The sequence below is a fragment of the Macaca thibetana genome, chromosome 13 (genome assembly GCF_024542745.1).
Source record: "Macaca thibetana thibetana isolate TM-01 chromosome 13, ASM2454274v1, whole genome shotgun sequence".
NCBI classification, from domain to species: Eukaryota; Metazoa; Chordata; class Mammalia; order Primates; family Cercopithecidae; genus Macaca; species Macaca thibetana.
Window position 1 is genome coordinate 37,533,775 of NC_065590.1, and position 15,671 is coordinate 37,549,445.

Sequence of the window (15,671 nt, forward strand, 5' to 3'; positions counted from 1 at the left end):
CTTATTTTTATTTTATTTATTTATTTATTTATTTTGAGACAGTTTTGCTCTTGTTGTCCAGGCTGGAGTACAATGGCGCAATCTCGGCTCACCGCAACCTCTGCCTCCCGGGTTCAAGCGATTCTCCTGCCTCAGCCTCCCAGGTAGCTGGGATTACAGGCATGAACCACCACGCCAGGCTAATTTTGTACTTAGTAGACGGGGTTTCTCCATGTTGGTCAGGCTGGTCTCGAACTCCCGACCTCAGATGATCTGCCCGCCTCAAAGCCACCCAAAGTGCTGGGATTACAGACATGAGCCACCGCGCCCAGCCAGAGAACCTTATTTACTGACCCATTTTTAGTTCTTTGAGATTTGTGTTGTGTCCTTTGCCTTTTAGATTCATTTTGTAAGTGTTCTTCATATGTCACATATTATCTTTTCCTAGAAAATCATCTGCGGTTGTAAAATTTTTCATTAAAGTACAACAATATGTATGTATCTTTTAATATCTATGCATTAATTTTAATTGTATGTATTTGTGTTCCTCTTTTTCTTGGTAACTGTAGCTAGAGGTTGGATGTTTTATTATATTTTCAGAGACAACACTTAAATTTATACAATCTTCTGTTTTCTTTTTTATTATTTAACTTTTGCTTTTTTTTTTTTTTTTTTTTTTTTTTTTTTTTTTTTTTGAGACGGAGTCTTGCTCTGTAGCCCGGGCTGGAGTGCAGTGGCCGGATCTCAGCTCACTGCAAGCTCCGCCTCCCGGGTTTACGCCATTCTCCTGCCTCAGCCTCCGGAGTAGCTGGGACTACAGGCGCCCGCCACCTCGCCCAGCTAGTTTTTTTTGTATTTTTAGTAGAGACGGGGTTTCACGGTGTTAGCCAGGATGGTCTCGATCTCCTGACCTCGTGATCCACCCGTCTCGGCCTCCCAAAGTGCTGGGATTACAGGCTTGAGCCACTGCGCCCGGCCTAACTTTTGCTTTTATCTTTATTACATTTTCATGTTTGTTTGTTTGAGACATTGTCTCGCTCTGTTGCCCAGGCTGGAGTACAGTGGTGGGATCTCTGTTCACTGCAACCTCCGCCTCCTGGGTTCAAGCAATTCTCCTGTCTCAGCCTCCCAAGCAGCTGGGACAACAGGTGCACGCCACCATGCCTGGCTAATGTTTTGTATTTTTAGTAGAGACGGGGTTTCACCATATTGGCCAGGCTGGTCTCAAACTCCTGACCTCAGGTGATCCACCCACCTCGGCCTCCCAAATGCTGGGATTACAGGCATGAGCCACCGTGCCTGGCCGTTTTCTTGTTTTTCTTCTATTTGCTTTGGTGATATTAAGAGGAACGCATAGTAATATATTTTCAAATTCTTTTTTAAAAAATAAAGTACTTGGGCTGTGAGTTTTTCTTCACAATTTGACAGTCATTTTCACCCAGCGCAAAAGTGGGGAGATTATAATCTTCAGGGAGGCTTTGTCATGTGAAAATATTCCAATGTCCTGTTTTTTCTTTCTCCGGTTGCCTCACTTCAACCTTTGAAGTTTACTCTGTTTATTGAGAATGCTTTCTAACAAGTGTGTATTTCCCTAGTAAAAAAAAAAAACAAAAAAACGGAGTTGTGTGGAGTTTAACCATAGCTCATAAATCTTCGTATGATAGTCTCATTATTATTTTGGAGTTATGCTTTTTATTATTAAGTAGTTTAAAATTTTTGTTTCACTTTTAGCTTTGTTTGTGTAAATTTTATAAGTATATTGATATTTTGGTGAAATTTGAAAATGTTCCAAAACCAGTTCATGCTGCTTGAAGTTTGATATGCCACATAGTTGACCAAACATATCAAATGTGTGAAGCACTGACTGTTGTCCTTGAAACAGAACATCGAAATGATGATTAGCCATGGACCTGGGTAGGATATAGTTTGTCTGGAAAGAGGGTCACAGAATAAGCCCTGAGAGTCTTCTTTGCTGCCGAATCCCAGAATTTGGCACAATGTTTGGCTCCATACAGATGTGTTAAATGAATAAGAAGGGTTGCTTTGTGCCAAAGCTTAGGACCTTGGATTCACCAGTGTTAACAATCGAGGTCCCTGATCATTTTCCGTCTGCTCACCCTACCAACCCCAGTTTTAATGCCTAGTTCTCATCTATTACACATGGTTATGTTTCATTGTTTGTGTGAGCTGTTTTTTAATGAGTTTTTTTGTTTGTTTGTTTCTGCCTTTCCACTACTTTATATTTACTCTGAAGGCTGCAAATGAGTGAGTGTGTGTGTGTGTGTGTGTATTTTTTTAAGGGATTTAAAGGCACAGCCACAAACACATATTTGAGTAAAGTTATGACAGTAATAACATTGAACATGTATCAAGCACATGAGACATGTTAAACCCACTGGGTAAGCACTTTTCTTGCTCATTATCTCAGATGATCCTCACAAAGACCACCTGCTCAAGGGCACAGCTGGATAATGACAGAATAGAGATTTGTACCTGTAGCCCAGATCAAAAACAGTAGTTATATCCACGTCTCAGGAATCTCATAAACCAGCAACACTAAGCTTTTGCAAACATTAAAAAGTGTCTTCATAGTTTCCTCAGTTTATCCAGTCTTTTACTATGAACATTTGATATTTTCCCCTCTCTCTTGTTTGCAGTGTAAATGTTTCCTTTCTGTGACACCTTCATTCTTTACAAATGAAAGAAAATTATGTCTAGATCCCAGGAACTCATTTGCTCTCATTTGTACAAAGGGCAGGATGACATCATTTTCTATAAATTTTTTAACTGAACTCAGACTGTTTACAGATTTTAAACCTTCTGACTGATCAAAGGAGAAACTAAGCAGGAAATTTCATAATGGGTTCAGGAGGATGGCACGGGGCTATATTAAACATTTGTGTGGTAAAAGCTGCAAAAATGACGGACTGTGTCTATACATTGGAGGAAAAACAGGCAAACGTTGAAAACTTCACGTGGTGCCTCTTTATTTTCCTATGTTTTCCTGTGTGTAAGTTACACATATTCATTTATAAAAATGTGGAGAAATGAATAAGGCCCAAAGTAAAGAAAATAAAATCTTATAACCCCACCTTGAGAGAAGAGCATTTGCTGACATTTTACAGTATTTCTATCTAGAATTTTATTTCTGCATATAAATTTTTTTCAAATATGACCTACACCACGTATTCAGTTTTGCAGTTTGCTTTTTTTCTTTTAAATATGTTTCATTGTGTCATTTTAAAATATTTCAGGGACTTAGAAGCAGTTATTTTATCTTTCTTTTCCTCCTCCTACCTTTAAAGAAACTTAGTTTAAAACCCATTTTAATAACAAAATTATAGAGACTGAGAACAGAGTAGTGGTTTCCAAAGAATAGTAACAGGAATAAGTGGTGGGTGTGACTACAAAGGAGTAGAATGAGGAGGTCTTTGGTTTCATGGAACAGTTCTGTATCATGATTGCAGTGGTGCTCAAGCTAATCTATACATAGAGTCAAGTTGCAAAGAACTATACACACAGGTTGGAGGAAGTGAAGGTCCCAGAGGGAACTAGGGGCCCCAGGAGGGAGTGCTTTAAAGGTTGAGAAATATGGTTTGAATGAGGAGTTGGGGGTCCTAGAAGGAGGTTGAAGGTCCAAGAAGTTGAGCGTTGGAAGGTGTGAGATTAGGATCCCAAGGAGTGTTGGAAGTCCAAAGAAGGGCTGAGGGATAGAGAGTGGGAATTCAGAGTCCAAAGAAGAAAGGTGGGGTTGGTAGTATGTCAGTGGGGGTTGGAGGTGACCTTGCCTCCCATCCCCACTTCCCAGGGCAGACCTGGAGATGAAGAGGGCAGATGCTCACAGTCCTGAGAGTCCAGTGTGCCAGTCACTGAGCTGGGTCTGGTGGCAACTGCTGGCACACTGGGGCTGACCGACCACTGGGTAGGACATGGCTGTAGAGGTGACGGAGGAGGTTACCCACTGAGGGGATGCCACTGCACCTCCCCGTTCCCTTCTGCCACATCTGGGCATTAACACCCCTGTCTGTCCCTGTTGCCCTTGCCTGTTACCCATCTAGTTGAGCTGGGGCTGGGAGGTTCCTGCACACCTGGGGAATGGTGGGCATCACACATGCTGCCTCCTCCGTGTCTGGGCCCGGGGCACTGGGTTCCCACATTTCAAGGGCCTCTGGAGTGAAAGCCCATATGTTTTTGAAGCCAGGATGCAAAGGAGGCGGCCAGATTCCAGGTGCTGGAAAGGTTGCCGGTCCATCCAGCAGTCCCACCTTTGCCTTCCACTTTATCATGCATCTCAGACTACATCTTGCTGGCCCCGAGGAGGTAGCATTAAGGGTGGCAGAGGTGGCTGCTGTGACAGTGGCAGAGTCTATTCAAGAGATGCTGGGTACTGAGTAGGCAAGGGCAAGGGACTGGGGCACTGGGCTCTCGGGGGCAGGGGAGGTGGGAAGAAGGAGGCCTGGTCAGCCACTGACTACGAGAAATGTGGAATAGAGGTGGGTGGGGTGGAAACTCTCCCACCTCATCACAGCTGCCCAGTAGACCCCAGAGCATCCTCCTCATGCCAGAGGCAGAACTGGAGAGAGACCAAGATTCAGAGACAGGTAAAGTCCGAGACAGGGAAAGAAGGAAATCAGAGCCAGGTGCCCACGGAGGTGCTGCCAGTGATGCCCACACATGCCCAGCACTTTGACTCCTCCACAAGCCCATTTTACAGACACAACAGTGAGGCCAAGAGAGGTGAAAAGAAATGTCCCACATTTGATGGCCCAGGCCAAGGGGATTAGTAGAGGGGATGCTGAGCCCTACGATTTCCAAATTTAACCCGGCACCACTCAGGCTGAGAAGGAGGGATTCAGGGGTCATTGAGAAAGACAGGGATGTCCAGGCAGCGAGATGAAAAGAGGCAGAGAGACATGAGTGGGGTGGGGTGGGGTGATGTGGAGGGAGAATGGAACAGAGGGTGCGGGTGGGGTCCCAGAGCCAGAGGTATGGGCGACCTCGGCACTGAGGGAAGAAGAAAAGAACAGTACGCACATGCACAAATAGGGCCACGTAACAACTGGTGAGCACCGAGGAGCCTAGGGCCACAGTACTGTGCCGGTGTTGGTGATCTGCGGCTACAGTTTATATAAGACATCATTGGGGGAAGCTGGTTGAAGGGTTCACAGGACTCTATGTGCAGGAACTTCTTGTGATTCTGTGTAACTTCAAAATAAAACGTTTTTTAAAAACTCACTTTATAGAAACAAAATGAGGCTTTTTTTTTCTAGAAAGACAGCTGACAAACAAAATGAGATTTTAATTAATGAACAAACTGAATACTAAAATGCAGAGTAAAGAATGATAATGTATGGCCGGGCACAGTGGCTCACACCTGTAATCCCAGCACTTTGGGAGGCTGAGACAGGTGGATCACAAGGTCAGGAGTTCAAGATCAGCCTGGACAACATGGTGAAACCCTGTCTCTACTAAAAAATACAAAAATTAGCCTAGTGTGGTGGCAGGCACCTGGGATTACAGGCGCCTGCCACCTGGCAGAGAGGCTGAGGCAGAGAATTGCTTGAACCTGGGAGGCAGAGGTTGCAGTGAGCCAAGATTGCACCACACTAGCCTGGGTGACAGAGAAAGATTCCGTCTCAAAAATTAAAAAAGAAAGAAAAGAAAAGAATGATAATGTAAAGCTGCATGTGGTGGTGTGTGCCTGTAGTCCCCAGCTACTAGGGAGGCTGAGGTGGGAGGATCGCTTGAGCCCAGGAGTTTAAGTCCAGCCTGGTTAACATAGCAAGACCCCAGTCTCTTAGAGAAAAAAGAAAATAAAAAGAATGATCATGTGGAAACCAAGGAACCTGGCTTCTGATCCTACCTCTGGCTAGTCTTTAACTTTTAGGCTTCATTTTCTTTTATGGGAAATAAGAAAATTGCGCCAGAAAATTCTGAGACCACGTCAAGCTCTGTTATTCCATAGGGTGTATAGATTTCTGTAAATCTATATTTTGCCAAATATAGAATGAATGTCAATTGTATGTTAAATATAGTACAGAGATTGGGGCTTGTCTAACTTTGCAATAGGCAAGAAGTCTATTTCTGCCGCTTTCTGTGTGTCTGCCTATCACTGTATTAGACATCAAGGTGATATAGTAGGACTTAGTCCTTAAAGGACCTCAAGAGGGTGATAGACACATAGGAAGTACCTATATACATGCTAGATTACAAAACAGATAGTGTTAATGTTTGTTTATGTGCTAAAATGTGTGATATGCACAATACCTCCTCTGGACATTCTGAAAGAGATACTGTAGATTGCAGTATATCCAAGAAAGAAGTGGAATTTCAGACATATGAATACCCTGGTTTTATCGTTAATTGCATCTCATAATATGTTACAAGGACCAGGCTGAGCCAGGCATGGTAGCTCACGCCTGTAATCCTAGCACTTTGGGAGGCTGAGGCAGGCGGATCACCTGAGATCAGGAGTTGAAGACCAGCCTGACCAACATGGTGAAACCCTGTCTCTACTAAAAATACAAGAATTAGCTGTGTGTGGTGGTGGGCGACTCAGGAGGCTGAGGCAGGAGAATCGCTTGAACTGGGGAGGCGGAGGTTGCAATGAGCCAAGATTGCACCATCGCACTCCAGCCTGGTGGACAAGAGTGAGACTTCGTCTCAAAAAAAAAAAAAATGTCGGGGAGGGGACCAGGTTGAATATCTCATAGATACTTTGCTGTTCACTGGGCTACAGCCACTCATCCCCTTTTATTCTAGGCTTAGACTTACTCTGTAGTTTGAGCTGTTGCATTAATAGAGGGTAAACTTACCTAGATTTACTTGGTATTTTTGCTTTTCTCTTTTTTTCTCTCCTGACTCCTTCCCCTCCAACCTAACTCCAGCTGAAAAAAGGAAGGGTGGGCAGACTGTGGACTCTGGCCTCCCACTTCTAAGTGTGTCTGATCCTTTCATTCCTCTTCAAGTACCTGATGCACCAGGTAGGTAAATAGAAATGTTCTGAGGTTAAACAGCTTGATTTGCATGTCCCAGGCTCTGTGGAAAATTCTGCCTTAAACACCCCATGAAAAGGATCTGAATTCCAAGCCCTAATAATAGGCTGCTGTTGCATAGTTTTACTCAATAAGAGGGGTAAACTTGTCTTGGAGGGTACTAGCCCTTAGCAAAGATAAAATCAGTTCAGGTTATACCAGATTGATTTCCATATTATATCAATGTTCAGTTTTTCATCCTTGATGGTGTTAAAGGTGACATGAGGGGCCTATGTATTGGAAAGAACATTAGTCCAATATGGTTATAACAATGGCGGGGAGCCTGTAAGCACATGATAAAGTGAACAAAATATGAATAGTGGTGATAGCGTGATAATGGGATTATGGATGACTTTTGTTCAGTTCTTACTTTTCTATAATGTCTTTTTATTTTATAATATAAAAACACATAATAAAAATTAGGGAATGTGATAATAATTAATAGGGAATGTGAGTCAGGAAACCTGGGTTCCCTTCCAGCCTCTGCCCCTACCTGAAAAACCTTCTGGGCTTGGATCTTCATCAGTGAAGTGCACTGGACTGCAGGAGTTTCAATATCTCTTGTAGTCCACCATATCTCAATTTTAAGTAGCAGTCTAAAAAGTAGAAAGTGGTTGGTGTGTTCTGATGGAAAGAACTTTTGGAACAGTAACTGGATGCTTCCCATTTGGAGTTCAGGTTGCCAAAACTTTTCCTTCCGGCTTTCCTCCCCTACTCTTTTTGGTGGGAGGAGTGATGTGGGAAAGAGTGGCCGTCCTTTCTCTTATCTGTCAGTCTCTTCACAAAAGCAAATTGTTCCAGCTCCTTAGAAGCAGTTGACAATTGTTTTGCTTCTGATCATTTTTCCTTTTTTCCCGTTGTTGCCCCTGCCAACTCTTGACCTTGAACTGATAGGACTGGCTTGGTTCTTTTTCTCTCCCCAAATAATAAAGGTATTTGATTGCTTGCTTCAAGATTGGAGTGATTGCGATGTTCATATCCTTTACGAAGTCTTCCCACCATCACTTACTAAGACAGACTGCAGCTAGGGTACCAAGGCAGTTTTTATTTTTTATTTTTAGACAAATTTGTTTACCCCTCTAAGGAGAAGCAAACACTTGCCTTGATCAGGTGGTACTCTAACTGTATAGCTTAATGGACCTAGATGTAGCTTAAAAATATCGAAAACCACTAAGGAATGATTCAATACAGGGTAGTTAAAAGAAAGGAAGGAATGAAATAGAGGCGCTTTGCCGGGCGCGGTGGCTCAAGCCTGTAATCCCAGCACTTTGGGAGGCGGAGACGGGCGGATCACGAGGTCAGGAGATCGAGACCATCCTGGCTAACACCGTGAAACCCCGTCTCTACTAAGAAATACAAAAAACTAGCCGGGTGAGGTGGCGGGCGCCTGTAGTCCCAGCTACTCGGGAGGCTGAGGCAGGAGAATGGCGTAAACCCGGGAGGCGGAGCTTGCAGTGAGCTGAGATCCGGCCACTGCACTCCAGCCTGGGCGATAGAGCGAGACTCCACCTCAAAAAAAAAAAAAAAAAAAAAGAAATAGAGGCGCTTTCTTCCTTTGCACTTTTCAGGTATGCCTGGCGGTACTTGGACAAGTTCATTTTGAACAGAAGGTTAGAAAAGTGTGGGCTGTAAACTCCAGCTGGGGCTGACTGTCTTTTCCTCCCTGTTTTGGTAATCATGGGATCAGACAAGGGAAAGAGGTGATGGAGGCACTCTCATTTTGACACCCCTTCATGTTCTTGCTTTGCTGTTACTTAGGTAGCTCATGGGCTGCAGAAGCCGGGAGGAAGGCCTCTTTGTACAGGGCAGAGGATGAGGGCCCTCAGACAAGTAACTGTCCTGTGCAGCTGTCACAGGAGTCCTCTGGATCAGGGTTGAAGAACCAGGCACATGCCCCAGGTGGCTCAGGAAATCGGCTCCAGCTTGTGGAAATGCGTCTGGGGCCACCAGAGCCAGCTGGCTGCCATCCTGCCTGCCTTCTTGTCATCTTTCCTGTCTCCTGGTTCTCCATGCTTCTTTCATCCCTGTGGATTCCCGCTGAAATGTTACTGGTATACACTTTAATACCAATTAAGCCAACACCTCTCTTGGGTTTCAGTGGAAAGATCAACTAAAATGAGACATTTTAATAGAGAACTCCAGGAGTGTGCTATTTACTTTCTGCTCTGTCAGACCAGACTCATCTGTTGAAAACATAAGGTAGACAGTTAACTCTTCTGTGCGCTGGTGAATTCTCATATCACTGAGGGGGCATAAAATCCAGGCTGCTTACTGCAACCTGCAAGGCCCTAAGTGGTGTGGCCCTCGCCTGCCCCTCTAACCTCAGCTGATAGCGCTCTTCCTCTCCATCTTGTCTTTCCTCCAACAAGCTAAGCTCATTCCCACCCCAGGGACTTTGCACTTGCTGGTGCTCAGCTTGGAAAGCCTTCCCTTCAGCTTTGTTCCCTTGTGTCATTCGACTTGTGGGTCTCCGTTTAAATGCCGTCTGCTCAGAAGGCCCAGTGTGGTCCAACGGGCACTCCCATGCCCGGGCACTTTTTCTTCATAGCCCTTATCAGGACATAGTCCATCTTTCCTCATCTTATCACTGTCTGAGGGTGGGGCCTCATCTGTCTTATTTACCACCTTTATCAGCTGTGCCAAGGACACTGCCTGTATTCACTCAGTGAGTATTTACAGATCAGACAAATGAATGAAATAAAACCAGAGGCTGGAAGCCTTTAGGTGGCCCCATTACCCTCCATTTCTATCCCAGCTCCCAGGCACCAGACGACTGGCTCCATAGCCTTCCATCTGCACCTCTGCCAACTCCTGGGCAGTCCCCGCACACCCACTCTTTGAGAGTGAATAAAGGAAGACACAGCCCACAGTGTCAGGCAGCTGCCAGCCCCTGGGCTGATGAGAATAGTAGCTAAGGCTCAGCAGGTCCTTTAGCCCCGTCCTTTCACGGTGTCCTGCAGAATTGTGCTAAGTATATTATATTACCCACAGTGGCTTTGACTATTCTGCTTATTTTAACATTCAGCCTCTAGCACATTCAGTTACACAGCTTCTATATCAAGGCCACTGCATCCTTTTTTAACATTTTTAAATATTGAGTGAGGAAAGGGCTCAGGGTTCCGTGTCTCTGGAACCTGGGGAAACTACAAATTTGGTTTTACACTGCAAAAAGCAAGCAGTCTGTCACACCACCAGCCTACTATGGACACCAGTCAGCTTTTTTGCCTGGTTTTCTTTCTTTGTTTTGTATACATATTCATCTACTCTCAGCTATACTGATGATAAGAATCCTGAGAGGCTGGGTGTGGTGGCTCACACCTGTAATCCCAGCACTTTGGGAGGTCAAGGCGGGTGGATCACCTGAGGTCAGGAGTTCGAAACCAGCCTGACCAATATGATGAAATCCCTGTCTCTACAAAAAATAAAAAAATTAGCCAGGCATGGTGGCATGTGCCTGTAGTCCCAGCTACTCGGAAGACTGAGACAGGAGAATTGCTTGAACCCTGGAGGAGGAGTTTCCAGTGAGCTGAGATCACACTACTCCACTGTAGCTGTAGCCTGGGCGACAGAGCAAGACTCTGTCTCAAAAAAAAAAAAAAAAAAAAAAGAATTGGCCAGGCGTGGTAGCTCACACCTGTAATCCCAGCACTCTGGGAGGACGAGGCAGGTGGATCAGAGCTCTGAGGTCAGGAGTTCAAGGCCAACCTGGCCAACATGGTGGGACCCCCGTCTCTACTAAAAATACAAAAATTAGCTGGGCATGGTGGTGGGTACCTGTAGTGCCAGCCACTCAGGAGGCTGAAGCAGAAGAATTGCTTGAACCCGGGAGGCGGAGATTGGAGTGAGCCAAGATTGCGCCACTGCACTCCAGTCTGGGTGACAGAGCAAGACTCCATCTCAAAAAAAAAAAAAGACTCATGGACTCTCAGTCTCCTGAAGACCGTGCCTTTCAATGACTTTTAACATTTTTATTTTATACTTTTAAAATGATCACATACAAGTACCTTTGATCTTACAGATACTGGGGAGTGGTAGGTGGTAATGTCAAGTAATGCCCTCATTGTGTGGGTGAGGAAGTGAGGCCTTAGTGTTGTTCTGACTGTGCTCGGCCACACATTCCTTCTCTTGCCCACAGTCCCCAAACAGTGGATGTTTCTTTTATCTTTGGGACAGTTCCTAGATCAATAAAGCCTTTGACCAGAGAGCTATATTCAAGGCTTTGGGAAATATAAAAATAGATTTGAAACTGTTAGACCTGAGTTCTAGCCATTAGTGGCTAGGTGATTGTGGTCAAATCACTTAAATTGTGCGTTCTTATCCTTAAAATTGGCAATACTAAAACCTACCTCATGGGGTGTTCTCAAGGTTTAGATGAAATCATATATTTGAAATTTCTATGTGAATTTTAAATTACTATAAAGATGGGAAATGCTGTTTCAACTTTGGTTCTACATCCCTATTCCCAGTGGGGCAGTCCTAGTTATCATAAAGTGATATTTTTCTCTTGTTGAAATTAAACTTGCTCTTATGACCCTTAACTTTTACACAACTGAGAGCCATTAAAATAGATTTCCTGGATACAGTGATTGTCAAACTATGGGTAAAGGGCACTGGATAATTATAGGTTGGTTCACTGGTTTGTTTTAAGGAACGTTTTTATTTTTCAAAGCACTATAAAACCAATTTTCTTAGAAGGTCTGGAATATGAAAATCATAGCCATGAACATTTGTATGCTTACAAAGCTGCCAAATGATGCATGGCTAGTGAGTCTCAGAGTATTTCATTGATGCTCAAATGCTGCTTGTCCATTTATTTGCCTTCTGTATGCATTAGGAAACAAATAAGCTACAAGTAGTACCAGCGTTTTAAAATATGGTAGAAAAGAGGCTGGGCCAGGCTCATGCCTATAATCTCAGCACTTTGCAGGACCAAAGTGAAAGGATCACTTGAGCCCCAGAGTTTGAGACCAGCCTGGGCAACATGGTAAGACCCTGTCTCTAAAAAAAAAAAAAAGGAAAAAAAATTTTTTAAATTAGCCAGGCATAGTGGTGCATGCTTGTAGTCCTAGCTACTTGGGAGGCTGAGGCAGGAGGATCCCTTGAGCCCAGAAGTTTGAGGCTGCAATCAGCTATGATCACACCACTGCACTCCAGCCTGGGTATGACAGAGCGAGACCCTGTCTCTCAAAAAATGTGTGTGTGTGTATGTACACACACATAGGTATATATTAGAAAGATTGAGGAATTTTCTCTGAAAATTGGGGACAATATTTTTAAATCATTCTTTAAATTGTAGTAAAATGTACATAATGAGATTTACCATTTTAACCATTTCTAAGTGTACAGTTCAGTGGCATTAAGTACATTTATTGTTTTGCAGCCATCACTACCATCCATCCACCCACCTTTTTTCATCTTGCAAAACTGAAACTCTGTACCCATTAAACAACAACTGTCTGTTTTCCCTTCTTCCCAGCCCCTGGCAACCATCACTCTATTTTCTGTATCTATGAATTTGACTACTCTAGGAACCGAATATAAGTGGAATCATACAGTATTTGGCCTTTTGTGACTGGCTTATTTCACTTAGCATCGTATCCTTAAGGTTCATTCATGTTGTAGCATATGTCAGAATTTTCTATCTTTCTCAGGCTAAGTAATAGTCCATTGTATGTATATACCACATTTTCTTTCTCCTTTCCTCTGTTAATCGACACTTGGATTGCTTCCATCTTTTGTCTTTTGTGAGTGACGTGGCTGTGAACATTGAGTGTACAAATATCTCTTCCAGATCCTGCTTTCAATTCTCTTGGGTATATACCCGGAAATGGAATTGCTGGATCATATGCTAATTCTATTTTTAACTTTTTGAGGACCACTGTTTTCCATAGAGGCTGCATCATTTTACATCCCCACCAACAATGCACAAGGATTTGAGGAAACGATTTTTATAACAACTCTGCAGTACTGATCTCGGTTTTCCACAGACTAAGCAAGAAGGCATTCATTGCCCCATCAGTGTTGCTTCTTAGAATTAAAATCTTTTTTTTAAAAAAGTGCCTCTTGGTTTATGGTACTTCATCATCTTTTGAGAAGTTAAGCAAGAGAAGCTGTGTTTTCTCAATGGTTTGTCATCAAGACGGGTATTCTTCTCATAACTTTTGGCCTGGCATCTTCCTCATTTCCAACTGCAGTCTAGTGATACTGAGAAGTCCAAGGTTGGTCATAATATGTGTTTTTACTCTGAAAGCTTATCTTTCTGCAGATTTAATTCTCTAAAATGAGCTTGGAATGGGGCATGATGTTTGACTTTTGCTTCCAACTTGCAGATGTCACAAATGGTTTCTCAATGCTAAGAACTCTTTAGAGTGACTAGATTTCGTTTTATTTTATTTCTTTTTTAGGGTGACTAGAGTTTTAAAACATAATCTCTCATCATGAGACTTCAGGGCTTACACCCCAAATCAGACAGAACATAAATTTCAAAGCCACAAGGCTGGAGCAGCTGCGTCCTCTTTTTTGGTGGGGCTCGTGTTCGGCCCTTCCATGTCTGTCCGTTCAGCCTGTTCTGCTCCTCCTGGTCATATTCTTAACTAGAGTCAGAATGGGCCTTGAGCAAGCCCTTGGTTTTATTAGCCTGTATAAGTAGGTACCTGTCCTCTTTTTTTTTTTTTTTTTTTTCCCGAGACTGAGTCTCGCTCTGTCGCCCGGGCTGGAGTGCAGTGGTGCGATCTCAGCTCACTGCAACCTCCGCCTCCTGGCTTCAAGTGATTCTCCTGCCTCAGCCCCCCGAGTAGCTCGGATTACAGGCGTGCGCCACCACACCTGGCTAATTTTTGTATTTTTCATAGAGATTGTGTTTCACCATGCTGGCCGAGCTGGTCTCGAACTCCTGACCTTAGGTGATCCACCTACCTCAGTGTCCCAAAGCGCTGGGATTACAGGGGTGAGCCCCACAGCCAGCATCTCTTTTGATATTTTAAGAGAGGGACTGGACATGGTGGCTCACTCCTGTAATCCCAGCACTTTGGGAGGCTGAGATGGGTGGATCACTTGAGGCCAGGAGTTTGAGACAAGACTGGGTAACATACAGGGACCCAATTTTTTCAAAAAAAGAAAAAGTTTTAAGTTAGCCAGGCATGGTGGCATGCATCTGTAGTTCCAGTTACTTGGAGGCTAAGGTAGGAGTGCTGGGATTACAAGCATGAGCCACTCCGCCTGGCCAGTTTATCTTCATTTTGTCAATAAGAGAACTTCAATCTAGAGAGAGTAAGAGATTTGCCCAAAGTACTACACACACTTAGTGCAGAACAGATCTCCTGTTTCTTAGTACCTTGTCTACCTCTCTGTTAGACCATCCTGCCTGATCCCCATCTTTCACTTTATTCTAACAGTTCTGCTTATTCTGTTCTCACCCAAGGCACTTGAGTAAAATATGGAGCTTGACCCATATTCATTACTGTAATCACAGGTTCTTTTTGTTTTTTTTATTATTTTTTTATTTTTTTTTTTTTTTGTTTTTTTATTCTTTTTTTTCTTTTTTTTTTTTTTTTTACTTTTTTTTTTTTTTTTTTGTTTTTTTTTTATCTTTTTTATTTGATAATTTTTTTCTTTTTTATTTTTTTTGTGATGTATTTTGTCTATTTAAGTTTTTTTATATTTTTTTTTTTTTTTTTTTATATTTTTTTTTTTTTTAGATTTTTTTATTTGTTTTTTTTGATTTTTGTTTTTTTATTTACTTTTTTTTTTTTTTTTATTTTGGATTTTTATTTTAATTTTTTTTCGTTATTTAGTTTTTTTTATGTTTTTTTTATATTTTTATCTTTATTTTTTATTTAATTATTTTTTATTTTTTTTTTTTTATTTTTATTGTTTTTTTTTTTTATTTTTTTTTTATTCTTTGTTTTTTTTAATTCTATTTTTTATAGTTATTTTTGTTTTTTTAGTTTTTTGTTTATTTTTTTATTCTTTATTTTTTTATTGTTTTTTTAGGTATTTTTGTAATAGGTTTTTTTTATTAGTGTTTTATTTTTATTTTTACTTTTTTAGTAGTTTATTTTTTTTTTTACTATTTAATTACACCTGTGGCCTAGTGACCCCCTAGCCCATCTAGTCCTCTTACTTAAAAGAGATGTTAATCCCCTTTTATGTACCAAACGCTTTATTTATACACGCATTCATTCTGATAAATACACCCTTTTAATCCCATCAACACTTTAAAGTAGTTCTTAATCTGTTTATAGCTGAGAAAATTGCTTAGAAAAATCAGGCAACTCGGCCGGGCGCGGTGGCTCAAGCCTGTAATCCCAGCACTTTGGGAGGCCGAGACGGGTGGATCACGAGGTCAGGAGATCGAGACCATCCTGGCTAACCCCGTGAAACCCCGTCTCTACTAAAAAATACAAAAAACTAGCCGGGCGAGGTGGCGGGCGCCTGCAGTCCCAGCTACTCGGGAGGCTGAGGCAGGAGAATGGCGTAAACCCAGGAGGCGGAGCTTGCAGTGAGCTGAGATCCGGCCACTGCACTCCAGCCTGGGCGACAGAGCAAGACTCTGTCTCAAAAAAAAAGAAAAAAAGAAAAATCAGGCAACTTAAATTCAGGCTCTTTTGCTCTTTATTTTTTGGGATTTTGCAGGCCCCAACTAAAATCCCTAAAATG

General features: G+C 42.6%; 3 protein-coding genes across 11 annotated transcripts in view; 2 read left to right on the forward strand and 1 right to left on the reverse strand.

Moving 5' to 3' along the window:
- Window positions 1-15,671, forward strand: part of NFU1 (NFU1 iron-sulfur cluster scaffold) — a 532,135-nt gene that overhangs the window by 426,536 nt on the left and 89,928 nt on the right. The window lies entirely within an intron of this gene.
- The window catches only part of SNRNP27 (small nuclear ribonucleoprotein U4/U6.U5 subunit 27), a 716,203-nt gene that overhangs the window by 412,776 nt on the left and 287,756 nt on the right, over window positions 1-15,671 (reverse strand). The gene's annotated exons all lie outside the window — the stretch shown is intronic.
- The window catches only part of AAK1 (AP2 associated kinase 1), a 224,816-nt gene that overhangs the window by 178,590 nt on the left and 30,555 nt on the right, over window positions 1-15,671 (forward strand). For 8 of the 9 annotated variants that reach the window (XM_050754373.1, XM_050754375.1, XM_050754378.1 and 5 more), the window contains exon 17: window positions 6,867-6,962. The exons of the other annotated variant lie outside the window; for it this stretch is intronic. In XM_050754373.1, the coding sequence (XP_050610330.1) occupies window positions 6,867-6,962 (96 nt within the window). The remainder of the gene's footprint in view (window positions 1-6,866; window positions 6,963-15,671) is intronic. 9 annotated transcript variants of the gene reach the window in all.